This window comes from Lynx rufus, unplaced genomic scaffold (assembly GCF_022079265.1).
Source record: "Lynx rufus isolate CCGP_SWC_20201006 ecotype Redwood Valley unplaced genomic scaffold, mLynRuf1.p SCAF_1, whole genome shotgun sequence".
NCBI lineage: Eukaryota > Metazoa > Chordata > Mammalia > Carnivora > Felidae > Lynx > Lynx rufus.
In genome coordinates this window covers 205012743-205027148 of record NW_025814823.1, presented here as the reverse complement: position 1 = coordinate 205027148, position 14406 = coordinate 205012743, and the positions used below count along the sequence as shown (strand labels likewise).

Sequence of the window (14406 nt, the reverse complement as noted above, 5' to 3'; positions counted from 1 at the left end):
AGAAGCAGTTAATGGGTGATCTTTGTGTTTCAAGCATTTTGTAGGGGCTTATTCAAAATATATAAAATCTACCCTGCATATAAACAGTTTCTAAAATATGTGTACTTATTACCAAAATGTACTTGCTTATGGATTGTTTAAAATGCTAATGAAATACAAGCTTATAAAATGTTTGAAATGTTAAGATGAATTAACTGATTAGTTATTTATTTATTTTCATTTTCTTCAGTTGAGTCAAATGAAGAAAAGCATAAAGAACTGATAGAGAAAAAGGAGGTGGAAATTTCAGAGTTAAATGCAAAGTTAAAAACTCAAGAAAAGGAAAAACAAAGTGAAATAATCAAATTACAACTCGAGGTAAGTGTTTAAGGGTCTGCTAAATTTGAAGATGCATCCCTTAAGTCTAGATTGAATTTTGGTTATTTTTCATCACAGTGAGATAAATTTCAGGTATAGAAACAACCCCGACACACTCATTCTCCGTCACGTGCAGTTCTCAAACACCAGACCACACTAGCTACGCTACCTTGCAGCATTTGGCTGGAAGGTGGGATTCTTCAGTCGTTCAAAAGGTCCTGGTTTCCAGAGAGGGTACTGTTTACTCTGAGACTGGAGATCGATAATTCAAGGATTACCCACACTTTGTAGCTGAGTCTATGCAAGCTTCATAGGACTACCATTCCAGCAGTGGGGAGAGTGTATCTAATCGTTAACATTTTTCTCTCCTCAGCAGAAATTGTGGAACCCTGGTAAACCAATAGAAATTCCTTCAACTTTTATTAAAAAGAGGCAGGTTGCTCCCTAATAAATGTGTGGACAATACACATCAGAAGGGCAGACAAACTAGATGTTTAAAAAAATGTTAAAGGTGTTGTATGGAAACCAATTTGACAATAAATTGTATTTTAAAAATAATAATAATAAAAATAAATTTAAAAAATAAATAAATGTTAAAGGGACCTTACATAGGGCATCTCAAAGGCTGCAGTTCTAGTTCTAGGCTCTAAAGCCTTTTCAGTAGGTTGTTTAACCAGATGTCAGAATCTCAGAGACATTGATGTTTTGACAATATATTTGTTCTTTAAAATCTTTTTCTAGATTCTACCCATCTCCATTTCCATCATTCTTCCATTGCTTTTCCCCAGTCTGACTCCCACCTTACTTTATGTTGTCAGAATTCCCCAGTTTAGTTATTAAAGATAACTTACTATTCACGTTCATGGAAGTTTGGTATCTCTGGGGTGTTTGGTGAGGTTCAGTGTTGAAATCTGTATAATCTTTGAGCAAAAGGGAACTGATGTTGACTTGACAGGCATTTTGCTGCTGCTACTGTCTCTGGTCAAGTGTGCCCACAACCCACGGAGAGGTCTGGATAGCCAACTGAGAAACAATAAGCCATGTTTCAGGTTCTACCATCAACTTCTAATCCATTGATTGCAAATGTGCATTTTGTTTGCCATCTGTGCCCTGTCTCTGGTGGAGCCCAAATCTGTGGTTTACACTGATGCACACAACTCTTTTTGTTCCTCGTCTTCATTGTAGCTGTCCATTTTCCTCCTCAAACCAGAACACAATCTCACAGAGTTTGTTTTTAGACCACAGAGAGGCTACACTGAACTCAACCCGAAGGGAAGAATTATAATGAAAGATTTTGCAAAAAAATATATGTATATATGACCTGTAAGAATGACTTATGAGAATTTTTTAAACCTGATTCAGTTTAATGTCAAAATAGTAAGAGTTCAGACTGAATCAACAAAATTATATCCAGATTCTACCACTTAGTCTCAAAGTTTTTACAGTAGAGTATATGAGTTTTTATCCCATGACTGTTGACTATACTACATTTCTTTACAAAAGGATACTCACAGTAACGTGAAAATATTTTTATCCATCTTTAACTAGATTCTCAACCCTAGTTATCTAGATTCTTTGCCTTGCATGATAGAATCATCTATCATCTATCTTTTTAATGTCTTAAAAAGATAATGCTGACTCCATCCCAGAATCTCTAAGGTAGTGCCCAGGTATTTGGTACTTTTAAAAAGCTCCCCAGGAAATTTTAACATGGAGCAAGGTTAATCTTGTTTGGGTGTTCCTTGCTCTTTCTTAAAAACTGTTTCTTAAAGAAACACTTCTCTATATTGTATTGTACAGAGAATATACTTAAATTAGAGATTACATGTTAAAAGATATAATGGATTATACTTATATTTATAGCAGTTGTTTAACTAGAATGTTCTCAATGACTTTCTTTTTAAACTTGATTCAGTTTGATGCCAAACTAGCAAGAGTTCAAACTAAATCAAAATCCTATGCAGATTCTACTGTTTTGCCACAGAGTATCTACAGAAGGGTATGTGAGATTTTTTTCCATAGCCATTGTGTAAGAAAATAAATGTTCTCAGTGTGTTTCTATAAAAGCTATCTAGTATTTACTAACAATATACTTAACAGTTTTTCTTAAAATATATCACACAACCAGAAAGATACTAGGTTTTGAACTGAGCCGGGTGGCTCAGTTAGTTAAGTGTCCAACTTCAGCTCAGGTCATGATCTCGTGGTTCACGAGTTTGAGCCTCTCTCTCCCCGCCCCCTCTCTCTCTCAAAAATAAATAAAACTTTAAAAAATTTAAAGACATAGTAAAGCTTAGCAGTAAATTAAAACGTTAGAGAAGTCCTCTGATCTTTGGTCATGTAAGGAATTCCATGATCTGTTCTGAACTAAGGCTGACCTACTACTATATAGTAGTGTCAGCACCTACTATTATAAGTTATTTAGGCACTTAGGTAATATTTTTTTTTATTGTTCAACTCCTACTTTATGATTCATAACTTCAAGCTATATACAAAAAAGAGAATAAACTAAAACAAATGGTGCTGAAACGTGTTTTAATATCCTTATTCCAGTTGTACCCGCCATAAGCCTCATAAAAATAAAACCATAAACCTTTCAAAACAAGCTTTTTTAATCTACTTAAACCAGAAATGTAGTTTTTGTTGTTTTATTGCTTCTTGTATTTAATCTTAAATGTAGTTTTTGTTGTTTTATTGCTTCTTGTATTTAATCTTACTATTTCTGAATTGCAATAACAAATTTTTTGCTGCTTTATTTAGAAGCTTCAACATCTTCAAGAAGAAAAAAACAAGGAGATTGCAGTTCTTCGTAATACCATTCGCAATTTAGAGCAACGTCTCTCTGTTGACAAAGATTCTCAACTTAAACCTTTTGACAAAGGTTCTTGCCCTAAGCGTAGACGGTTTTGAGTATGACAGTAAATTCATTAGTTGCTACTTCATTTCTTTAAAAGCAGTTGAAAATGCCACTTCTGTCATTAATATAACATATTACCTAAATAATAACAATGAAAAAAAGATCGCTTTAAACATTTTAAATTGAGTTTATTTAAACAAATCCACATTTGGCCAACTGTGTGTACCACATTCTTGCTTAATAGTATTAACCATAGAGGAGTTCAGGTTTATAGCACGTAGTTTACCTATTGAACCATCATTGACTATGGAAATACTTCCTAAGCAATCAAGAGACAGACAACATTCATTTACCTTCTCCATTACATCTTTCAAGACAGACTATCTCAAATTTTAAACAGTATGATATAATGCTAGATAAAGAAAATAAGACATAAGAGTTTCATTCATATGTGATAGTAAAAATCAAGACTATGACTCTTAGACATACAAAGTATAAATGGATATTTAAAATGTAGTCACAGCAAAATATTCATGTGTCAGTATTTCTGGAACCTGAAAGAATTATAAAGGCAGTTCTTTATAAGATTTAATCAGTTAAAAATGTAAGATTAAAAAGGCAAGTATTTTTTTGAGAAATAAGTAAAGAAAAAAAATGGAAAACATGTCTTTGTTGTTCTTTCTCCATTCTAAATTGCTAACTATCCAACAGAAACCCCTAGGTCATAGTTTATGTCTCTGTTCTCATTAATACAAGTAGAATGCTGGAAAAAGAAAAAGAAAAACATATTAACCAAGTGCTGCAATCACCTTTATAATAAAATAATAAAAATTTGGTTTAGGTAAAAATTTCTTTGACTTAAATTTTAAAATTTGGGAGCCAATATAATAGATTTCCCCGTGTTTTGTACAAATCCAATTCTTAGTTTTAGATCATTGTTAATTAGGTAGCATATAAAAATGCTGGAAACGAAATTGTCTAGATTGACTTGGGGAGTAAAATCCTATTTAAAATATTTAGTATGAAGGTCATTTTCACATTTTGGCCTTATTTTCTCAGCTTCAATTGGTGCTGGCCTCTGTGGGCTTGGGCTGCTGAATTGCGTGTCAGGCAGCTGGAGGCAAACGTCACTGTCAAGATTCAATGACGTTCTCCTCTGCCCAGAGTCCCTGTCAGCTACATAAAGAGGGGAGGTTTTCTTTACATTGTCAGGTGATTGCAGACCCTGTTTTTTCAAATATGAGATGTCGTCAGTGTCAGCATCAGCTGCTAGGAGCCAACTCTGAATCTTTGGGCAATTTGCAGTGTAATTGATTTATACATCCCTTTCGTCAGAGCTTCTTTGGTGGGACAGAAAGTTGTAAACTTTCACTGCCTGCTGGCATATCTCAGTCCTCTGGATGGCCCTGTCTTTGGTGGTCCTTGTGCTTGTGGTGGTTATGAGGGACTTGAGAAGGGGGTTGCCCAGGGGCATCTGGTGTTTCTGGTTGCTGGTTCTCTGCAAGTTCACCATTCCCGTGATGCTGATGCCCATGCTCATGATTATGATGGTGATGATGGTGGTGATGGTCGTGGTGGTGATGTGGCTGTGGAGCCTCAGTTGTATTTCCCACGGTAGCTGAAGATACAATTTTACAGAAGTCCTCATCTTCCGGTGTCTAGAACAAATTTATGAATCATTTTTCAACAAATTTGTAGACTTAGGAGCTGTGCACAAAAAATTATTTGTAAAGCTAACATATATAAAATTCAAAGTAATTAGGATTAAACTGGCTTTGTTTTTCTAGCATCATGTTAACGAGATAAAATTTTGATGTGTTTCAACACCCAGACTTTTTATTAAAATTTGGTTCCAATCATACATAATTATAAAGTTCTTCTTGTGCAAAGTTTGCATTTAATCAGAGAATCCTCAAGCATCTTCCAAAGGAATTAACATTAATGTTTTGCAAATAGATAAAACAAAGCACAAGACAATTAAAATTCAGCAGTTCAGGGGCGCGTGGGTGGCTCAGTCGGTTAAGCGGCCGACTTCGGCTCAGGTCATGATCTCACAGTCCGTGAGTTCGAGCCCCGCGTCGGGCTCTGTGCTGACGGCTCAGAGCCTGAAGCCTGTTTCAGATTCTGTGTCTCCCTCTCTCTGACCCTCCCCTGTTCATGCTCTGTCTCTCCCTGTCTCAAAAATAAATAAAAATGTTAAAAAAAAATTTTTTTAATAAATAAATAAATAAATACAATTCAGCAGTTTGCCTAAGATTCTGTACTGGTTAAATCAATAGCAGAATTCAAAATTTCCTTTTCTTATCAAGAGCGTTTCCCCGATTTTTAAGAACCCTGCAGAAGAATTTAAGAGATACAGAAGGCTTAAAAAGAAAGCCAAACCACTATATTTACATCTGCAGAAGCAAAACTAAAACTGGTTAAAAGAACTTACATCGATTGCAGTAAAGTCAAACAAATATCAAATCCTAAAAGCAGCTGAACTACATGGATACTTCTAATATTATATTCATACTTAATGTTCTATTCTGAAGCAAACTAATTTCTGCTAATTCAAAAATGCCAATAAAGTCCGCTGAAAATCAGTTTTTCACGCCTCCGCTTATGCCAGGAAATGTTTTGAACTTCACCATTCACCAGTCTTGTTACTGTGTCCCTACTGTTGAGCTGGCAGCTGCAAGTCGCAAATTACTGCCCATCTTCCATTGGGCATACAATCCCATTCTGCCTCAATCTAGTTAATTTGCTGCCAAGTCTTTATTGTCTTGTGTGCCTACGAATAGAAGCTCAAAGCTTATAGATATCACAATATCGTATGAAACTTTTACCCTAAAGTGATTTATAAATAAATTTAGTGAGTCTTTTTCATCTCAAACTGATTTTCTAAGTGGTATGGTTCCGTGTTTTGAAAGGTTAAAAATTCCATGGATTTTTGCATACAACTATTAAGTGGTACAGATTTGGTTATTTCTGAATTACTTTTGAGAATTTCATGCTATTTTTTAAGCTTTTCTTCAAATTCCTATTAATTAACATACAGTGTAATATTAGTTTCAGGTGTACACTATAGTGATTCAACACTTCTGCACATCATCTGATGCTCATGACAAGTGCACTCCTCAATCCCCATCACCTATTTACCCTAGTCCCCTTGCCCGCCTCCCCTCCCGCAACCCTCAGTTTGTTGTCTGTAATTAAGAATCTGTTTTTTGGTTTGCCTCTCTTTTTTATCCCTGTGAGTTCATTTGTTTTTTTCTGAAATTCCACATATGAGTGCAATCATATGGCATTTGTCTTTCTCGGACTTATTTCACTTAACATAATACTCTTTAGCTCTATCCACATCCTTAGCAAATGGCAAGATCTCATTCTTTTTTATGGCTGAGTAATATTCCATTGTATATGCACCACATCTTCATCCATTCACCAATCAGCGGACACTTGGGCCATTCCCATAATTTGGCTATTGCGGACAATGCTGCTATAAACAGCAGGGTGCACGTATCCTCTTGAATTAGTACTAATACTAGTACTACCTAGTAGCACAATTGCTGGGTCATAGGGTAGTTCTATCTTTAACTTTCCGAGGAACTTCCATACTGTTTTCCAGAGTGGCCGCACCAGTTTGCCTTCCCACCAACAGTATAAGACAGTTCCCCTTTGTTCACATCTTCACCAAGACCTGTTATTTCTTGTGTTGTTGATTTTAGCCCTTCTGACAGGTGTGAGGTGACATCTCATTGTAGTTTTGGTTTGTGTGTCCCTGATGATGAGTGATGTTGAGCATCTTTTCATGTGTCCGTTGACTATCTGTATGTCTTCTTTGGAAAAGTGTCTATTCATGTGTTCTGCCAATTTTTTAATTGAATTATTCTTTTTTTTTTTTTGGTGATGAGTTTTAGACGTCCTTTATATATTTTGAATACTAACCCTTTATCGGATATGTCATTTGCAACTATTTTCTCCCATTCCACAGGATGCCTTTTAGTTTTGTCGCTTGTTTCCTTTTGAGTATTTAATGTTATTTGATTAAAAGCTTATAAACAACTTGATAAATGTTTAAAATATACTATGTAATGTTCTAAATGTTCAAAAGTTGACAGTAGCGGTCTAATTAGTTTCTGAAACGGATTACTAGGTTTTATTGATCCTACAAGGTATTTTTTTCACATTTTAATATCTTTAAAATCAGAATGCATCCTATTATTGATGGTGTTGTAATAACAGTGTCCTACCTTAGCTGACAGCATTTTTAAAATAGTACATAAAATAATGTGTCCTACAATTGATGGCATCTAGGATACTATGAAAAAGGAAAACTCCGGGGCACCTGGGTGGCTCAGTCGGTTAAGCGTCCGACTTCGGCTCAGGTCACGATCTCGCGCTCTGTGAGTTCGAGTCCCGCAACAGGCTCTGTGCTGACAGCTCAGAGCCTGGAGCCTGTTTCGGATTCTGTGTCTCCCTCTCTCTCTGACCCTCCCCCGTTCATGCTCTGTTTCTCTCTGTCTCAAAAATAAATAAACGTTAAAAAAAAATTTTTTTTTAAAAAAAAGAAAAAGGAAAACTCCAATTTGATTTGGCACATCAGATATATATGGTATATCCTATTTACAAGAGGTTCATAAATTTTAAGCATGTTATGGGACTGTTTCTGCCCTTGTTTCAATATAACGGGGTATATTTATAACTATTAGGCATTTGCAGAAATGCAAAATAGTCCCAGAATATGAGGAATCAATATAACTAGCATTTATTACATACTTAATAGAAGCCAGACATTGAGTTAATACTTTATTTGCATTACTTCAGTCTCCCCATCTTTAGAAAGAGTAGACTAAGCTTCATAGGATTATAATGAAGATTAAAATGTGAAAAATTATATAACTAGAGTAATTTACCTGTTGTGCTCCACAACAACTAAATTAATTAATTAAATAATTCATTACAAATCGAGATGGCTTCTTTACAACTGGAAAAATCTGAAGGATGTATAGCTCTCAGATAAAATTCAGAACTATTTTTAAACCTGAGTTCAAATTTTGCCAATTTTCCCTATTAACGAAACACTGTTTGGAATTGTTTTCCTTTTCAATATGGGGAGGGGGGAGTCTAGTTAATATAAATTAAAATCAATTCCTTGAGTATCTTTTTATAAACAATACTTAAATGTAGAGCTTCTCATAAAAAGGAGTAAATATTCTCATGGTTGTTGGGAGAAAAATATCAATAACAAGTAGAAAACTTATTCCACTGTGAAATAAATGCAGTAATTCTGACTGCAGAGTGGGCAGTGTAAGGGCTTCATGGGAAAGCTGACATAGTCTTAGAAAAGCTAGCAGTCTTAGATCTTTGATATAGTAAGTAACTATCTGGGCCTCAATTCCATTTCAGGTAATGCCATGAATAAGCTTTGCCATCACAATGCTCTCGTGTGAACACATTCAGGGTACTACAATAATATTTCATGTTGACTGAATTCTTTAGGCATTTTGAACACACCCAACATCATTCGGTGGTATTTGAAATATGCCATCTATGTTGGTTTTTGTTTTATAAACTCCTTCTAGATAAAAGCAGCAATACAGATCTGGAAAAAATGTCTTACAGTGTATGTTACATAATAGGAAGTAATTATAAAAATCACTGTTGTTTATTTTTAGTATACCAACAGAAACATTGCTTAGCTAATGGGTCATGAAATATTAACTTATTTAGATAACTCTTAAAAGACTTTCTCTTTTCTCCCAGGAGAAATAATTGAGAAAAATAAAATACCATGAGAGAGCAGTTTCCACATTTCTTTTCACAGTAAGCGATCTTAATGGCTTCTTCTACATATGGGAAAGTTAGGAAGGAGTAAGGCAAACCAAGATGGTATACAAGACGGCCACATCTAAAAAAAAAAGGGAAAACATTACATTTATCATTACATATTACAATATTTTCTGTATCATGATCATACTCAAGCAGTTTGGGATAGGTGCTATTGGTTTAATGGTCTTATAACTAAGACCCATTCACACCTCCAATAAACTTCCTTGAATGGGGTCTCACGTGAGCTCCCTGGCACCACATACCAGGTTAGGTCAGAGCAAGACTACCGGGAGTCTCATACCAGCGTTTTGAAATCTTCTAGATATGCCATTATAAATGATATCAAAGTACATAAGTCATTGTGACTTGGTCAAATACAATTTGGTATAGACTTATAAATTCTATGAATGCACAAACCACTACCTTACCAGGTAAGGTAATCAGGCTCTGCAAATCACATGAGGTTTTCATAACTGCTATGGCAGCACAAATTCCACACAACAAAAAATTACAGTATCCTCAAGTCTTGGCCAATAGCCCATTTATTTAAAAATATGTCTGATGCAACAAAAATTTCAGCATAATGAAAGAAATGGAATTATAATACTCAGCATTCTCAGAAATAGTGGAGTTGAAATGTCCTTCTTTCCCACATTTTTCCCAGGATATATAATATTATGTGACTATCAAAGAGCTACACTTTGCAACTGTCTAAATTAGAAGTTTGCAGTCCTAAAAGAGTATGTAATATTAAAAATATTTAGAGTAAGATGAAGTAGGGCTTAGGTCTAAGCAGAGTATGCCTCACCATTTCTGAAGAGTCAAAAGAAAACAGCACCAACTAAAAATGTTGGTAATATCAAATAATGTAAGCATGGACGTTCCCTTAAGATACAAATGTTTTATTCATTCATGGAATCAAAAGCAGATTCATGCAGATTAGATCTAAATGATTAACACTTTATAGTTCAGAAATTCAGGTGTGTACCCTTTAAATTATTAATCAGATTAAAGATAAAAAAGTGGTCTGCAAAGTGTAGTTATTCTGCAAATTCTCAGGTTTGAATTGTACTTGATACACAAATTGATCCTTTTATTGAGGCAGAGTGCTAATTTATTGGGGGGGGGATTATAGTCAATTTTCTGTATTTCCCTACTAGAATGGTGAATTCTTTTGCACAAAAGAAAGTCAGTTTGTGAGATAAAACATTAAAACCATTTTAATAGCTCACTCTGAGTACTTGGTAATAAAACAAAAGAAGATGTCTTATTTTAAATCACTATTAAATTAAATGCTAAGAAGGCATCTTTTAATTTGGGGTGTGTGTGTGCATGTGTGTGTGTATACACACCTGTCATATACGAAGAAGTCATCTTTCTTCCCATTTAAGAGAGTCCAGACATCTGTTTCGTTTTCTTCTTGTTGATAAACAGGAATATGTTCTGAAACCTTATTTTTAAGATGCATATATTTTAATCGAGAAGAGAGTCCTTGATGATTAACAACAACATATGAGATGTTCAAATATCCTGCTTGCTCCAGTTTTACTCTCAGGTCTTCCAATCTAAAATATTTGGGAAAAATACAAAAAAAAAGGAAAAATCTCATTGAATTTATTAGTGACTTCTCTCTCCTCACTCTTTTTTTACATGAAACTCTCTTACTACTTTTTTTTTTTTACTTACTCGTATCTCTTCTTTATAGAATGTGATTTAATAAATACATCTTTTCCATTTCTATTTTATTTTATGTATGTATGTATTATGTATTTAATAGCTTTCCCCTTGAGAAATCCTAGACCACTGAAACCAGCTCACCTGGATGCCTGCAGGATGCACAGGTATCAGCTGGCTTGAAGAAGAGCAACCACGGTCACGGAACCACTTGAGTTCAGCATTGGATTTTGATCCCTTATGCTCCAGGCTGGAGGCTGCTTACAAAAAGAGCTTTGTCCCTGGCTCTCTGTTCTTCCCCATGGGAGAAGACAGAGAGCCAGGGCAAGCCCCAGGCTTTTCCACATTGCTGGGGTTGTCCTGTAAAAGAGGAAACCTTGCTGTCATCTTCACAGGTGACTTCACAGTCATAGCCAGGAATTTCTAGAAATACAGCCAGTACAGTCCCCCTTTCTATCACTATCTAGCCCATGGATTCTATCCCAGTGTTGCCGGGCTCATTCATCATGTTGGGCCTTCCTGCACCAAATCTTCCCAAAAGGAGTAAAAAATCAGCCAGAGGCAAGGGAGTTGTCAAAGCACCTCTTAACTATCTGACCTGACAAGATACTTTAGCAAGCATGCTATGGAAATCTGCCTGAACAGGCAGCCCAGTATTTCTCTAGGAGAATATACATGTTTAGAAAAATTTTGAGACTGTGCCCTCTAGAACCCAATAACATTCTGCAGACGTGATTTTGTTTTTATTTAAAATGCACCAAGTTCTGATTGCTGCTTTCTGTCCTCCACCAATCTAAGAAAGGAAAGGGTAAGTAGAGGATTCTGCACAGAAATGAAAAGAGCCAGCATGGAAAGAGAACCCCGGAAGAAAGAGGAGGCCGTAAGGGCAGTTTACCAACATGAAGGTGGCCCATATGGGGCCCTTAGTTCTTCATGTTCAAGCCTTCTGTATTTATAAGTCTCTTGGGTCCGGCTCCCTTTTGTTCTTCTTATTCTTTAAAGTCTAGCTGTACGTGAATATTAAAGGATTTGAATCTTTTCAGGTATAAAACTGCCTGCCAAAATGTTACTACCACATCCAAGATAGATAGGAACCAAAGGAAAAAGCCTGACTGACCAAGGAGAAATGTCACAAATCACGATCCCTTCAACCATTTAAGACCCACTGCAATTCACACTCAGTCTATTTATTGGCTACCATTACTTTCAAGAAATTTCTGTGACTAGATGGCACGTTCTTGGGTAAGTACCTCTGAGTAGAAAAGTTAAATATCTGACTAGAAATATTCCCCAGACTAGGGCTAACTCTCAGCAGAGAGGTACACATGAAACAGGTGAACTATAGACAGGTAGTGAAAACAAGGAACACATTCAGCAGAGAAGAGCAGAAAAAGAAAAACCCAGGAACAGGCTTATTCTGATGTAAGAATCTGTGGAGAGAGATCAGGGCAACATTCCAGAACTAGGAAGTTGACACATTTTCAGGCACTGATCTGGGATAAGAAAGTAAAGGTACTTGGGGGGGGGGGGAGGGATGGGAGGAGGGAGCTAATGATAGCTGCTAGTAGGCAGCTAATGATAAGTTAGAGTGAGCCCAGAATTAAGATGGGAGTAGAAAGGTTAGAATCAGATTGATTTGGGATCTGGTGCACTGATAAGTATAGAATTTTTAAAACTTGATTATCTTTCATATCATTTAATATCACAAAATCCAAGAGCCTAACTTAAAGAGAGACAGATAAATCAAATGATTAAGTCCATCCCAACTATTCTCATGTTTTTTAAAATTCTAATATTTAAAAAAAGAGAGGATATATCTGGACTAAATCTAGGGAATTTCTTTAGGATAGTATTTATACTGGTGACACAATTATCCTTATTATGGCTACTGCTCATTGAGCATTTACAGAAGTCTATGCAGGTGGTGCTAAGCAGTTTTTTTTTTTTATCATGTCAGTTAATCCTTACAACTATATGACCATTACCTGCCTTTTGCAGCTGAAGAAACATGGCCAAGAGAGTTTAGGCATCTTGCCCAAGTCCACACAGATATTAAGTCACCAAAGAAACTAGATTCAAACCAGTTCTGCTAAATCCAAAACATGACCTCTTAGCTATGAGGTAGATCACCTTTAATAACTATAGTGGCCAGGGTTTTGTTTATGCCCTGGGATGGCAAGGAGAACATCAAAATAATTCAATCTGTTTGGTTTTTTACTAGGATGGAGAGGTTTCCCCTACTTTCTAGAATAGAATTTCAGTAACTATAGAAGCTTCAGCATAAATTCGGCGCTTGGTTTCCTCACTTTGCCATACCCTTTCACTTTTGCATACCCTTTCTAGTGGCTAAGTAGCGAATATAAATGAAAAGGCTTTTCCCCTTATTCCCTTCATTTAATTCTTTTGATGAAAAAAGACATAAAGGGTAGTGGGTTACAGTGTTCACACTCGCAAATTTTCCTCTTCTGTTATATTCAATAGGCCGTTCAACTTTGTCTTAAGATCATTTTTTTGCATAATAAACATTTGACTATAGTTATATCTATCTATAACTAAATAGGATCTATTATTAGAAGCTGTTGAAAGTATTTGTAAATTTCACTAATCTCACCACTTTTCAATCACAGAACTTGATTTCTGGCCACATACAGACTAACATTTGTTTAAAAGTCCCCCATTAAAAGGCAGAATATGCAGAAACTTTCTCCCTTAACTTCAAACTGGCATCTGAAGGTCCTTCCTCATTCACCTAAAAGTACCCACTCACCTTGTAAACTGCAAAACTTTGCACTTAATCACAGGCCACCTGATTTGAATGGGTTTGAACTCTTTTAAGGGCAACCACTTCTGCCCAGTGGACCCAACCTGCTCTCCCTGCCGCCAGGGATTTTTTTTTTGTTTCCTGAAACTCCTCACAGTATCCCTGGACGTTTCTACAGCACTGTAGAATGGCCGTGTTTCAGTCTCTGCTCTTCAAACCCACGGGCTGATTTCTCCTTAGAGTTCTCACTCTGCATTGCAGTGGGAGACATTTAAGCTTAAACAAGCAAAACTGCCTCTATAACATCACAACTCTTGGCAGAGTAACTGATTTTTCCAGCCTCCTCTGCTCCCATCTCTATCCTCCGGGGGCACAAGACAGGGCAGAAATCAGCAAAGGGCTGCGGACCTCCACCCACCACACCCAAGTCCAGACCCTTTTGTTCTTTCTTTTGTATTATTTTTATCACTTTACCCATCTCTCTTTTTAAAAAATCTATTCTAAGGACAGAAACATTTTATCAGACTCAAAATCAAATTATTTACCAGACTCTAAAAGAAATACTGGAGAACACAAAGTTCCTACTTACACAACCCCTTCGGATCACCCTGCTTCCTTTCTCTTTGCTCAGCTCCGCAGCTCCACAGCGCGAAGCCCTGATATTTATAGTCCTGTTGTTTACCTCTCTCCACCGCTGTAGTCCAAAGTTCACTGCCCCCCTCTGGCTGTGACCTTGCAAGCAGAGCAAACCCCTGAACTGGGTGTTACAATCAACTTAAAGAAAGCAGCAAGTGCTGCCAGGCATAAAAAGGGGGGAAACTTTTTTGTGATTATTGATTTATTCCCTATCCTTTTTAGTCACCCCAGTATCTAGGATTTAATGGTACAGTCGGGGGCGGGAGGAAGGACTAAGGGTAAAAGGGCCTCCAAGTCATGTTCTTTT

At 36.3% G+C, this 14406-nt stretch overlaps 2 protein-coding genes across 3 annotated transcripts in view; one reads left to right on the top strand and one right to left on the bottom strand.

Moving 5' to 3' along the window:
• CCDC152 (coiled-coil domain containing 152) overlaps nucleotides 1-3370 on the top strand; it is a 30587-nt gene extending 27217 nt beyond the window's left edge. Inside the window, exons 6-8 of the mRNA XM_047093088.1 lie at nucleotides 230-357; nucleotides 2273-2356; nucleotides 3118-3370. Of these exons, the coding sequence (XP_046949044.1) occupies nucleotides 230-357; nucleotides 2273-2356; nucleotides 3118-3267 (362 nt within the window). The 3' untranslated portion in view covers nucleotides 3268-3370. The remainder of the gene's footprint in view (nucleotides 1-229; nucleotides 358-2272; nucleotides 2357-3117) is intronic.
• Nucleotides 3371-3377: 7 nt separating this feature from the next.
• On the bottom strand, nucleotides 3378-14113 carry SELENOP (selenoprotein P). 2 transcript variants are annotated; one of them, XM_053722199.1, is made up of 5 exons: nucleotides 14053-14110; nucleotides 10847-11062; nucleotides 10381-10593; nucleotides 8990-9107; nucleotides 3378-4872 (listed from the first exon to the last, which is right to left on the bottom strand). In XM_053722199.1, the coding sequence occupies exons 2-5, from the start codon at nucleotides 11047-11049 to the stop codon at nucleotides 4231-4233; spliced, it is 1176 nt and encodes a 391-aa protein (XP_053578174.1). In that variant the 5' UTR covers nucleotides 11050-11062; nucleotides 14053-14110; the 3' UTR covers nucleotides 3378-4230. The 2 variants fall into 2 exon arrangements, with proteins under 2 accessions (XP_053578174.1, XP_053578175.1); XM_053722200.1 differs by having other exon boundaries at nucleotides 4249-4872; nucleotides 14053-14113.
• Between the last annotated feature and the right edge of the window lie 293 nt (nucleotides 14114-14406).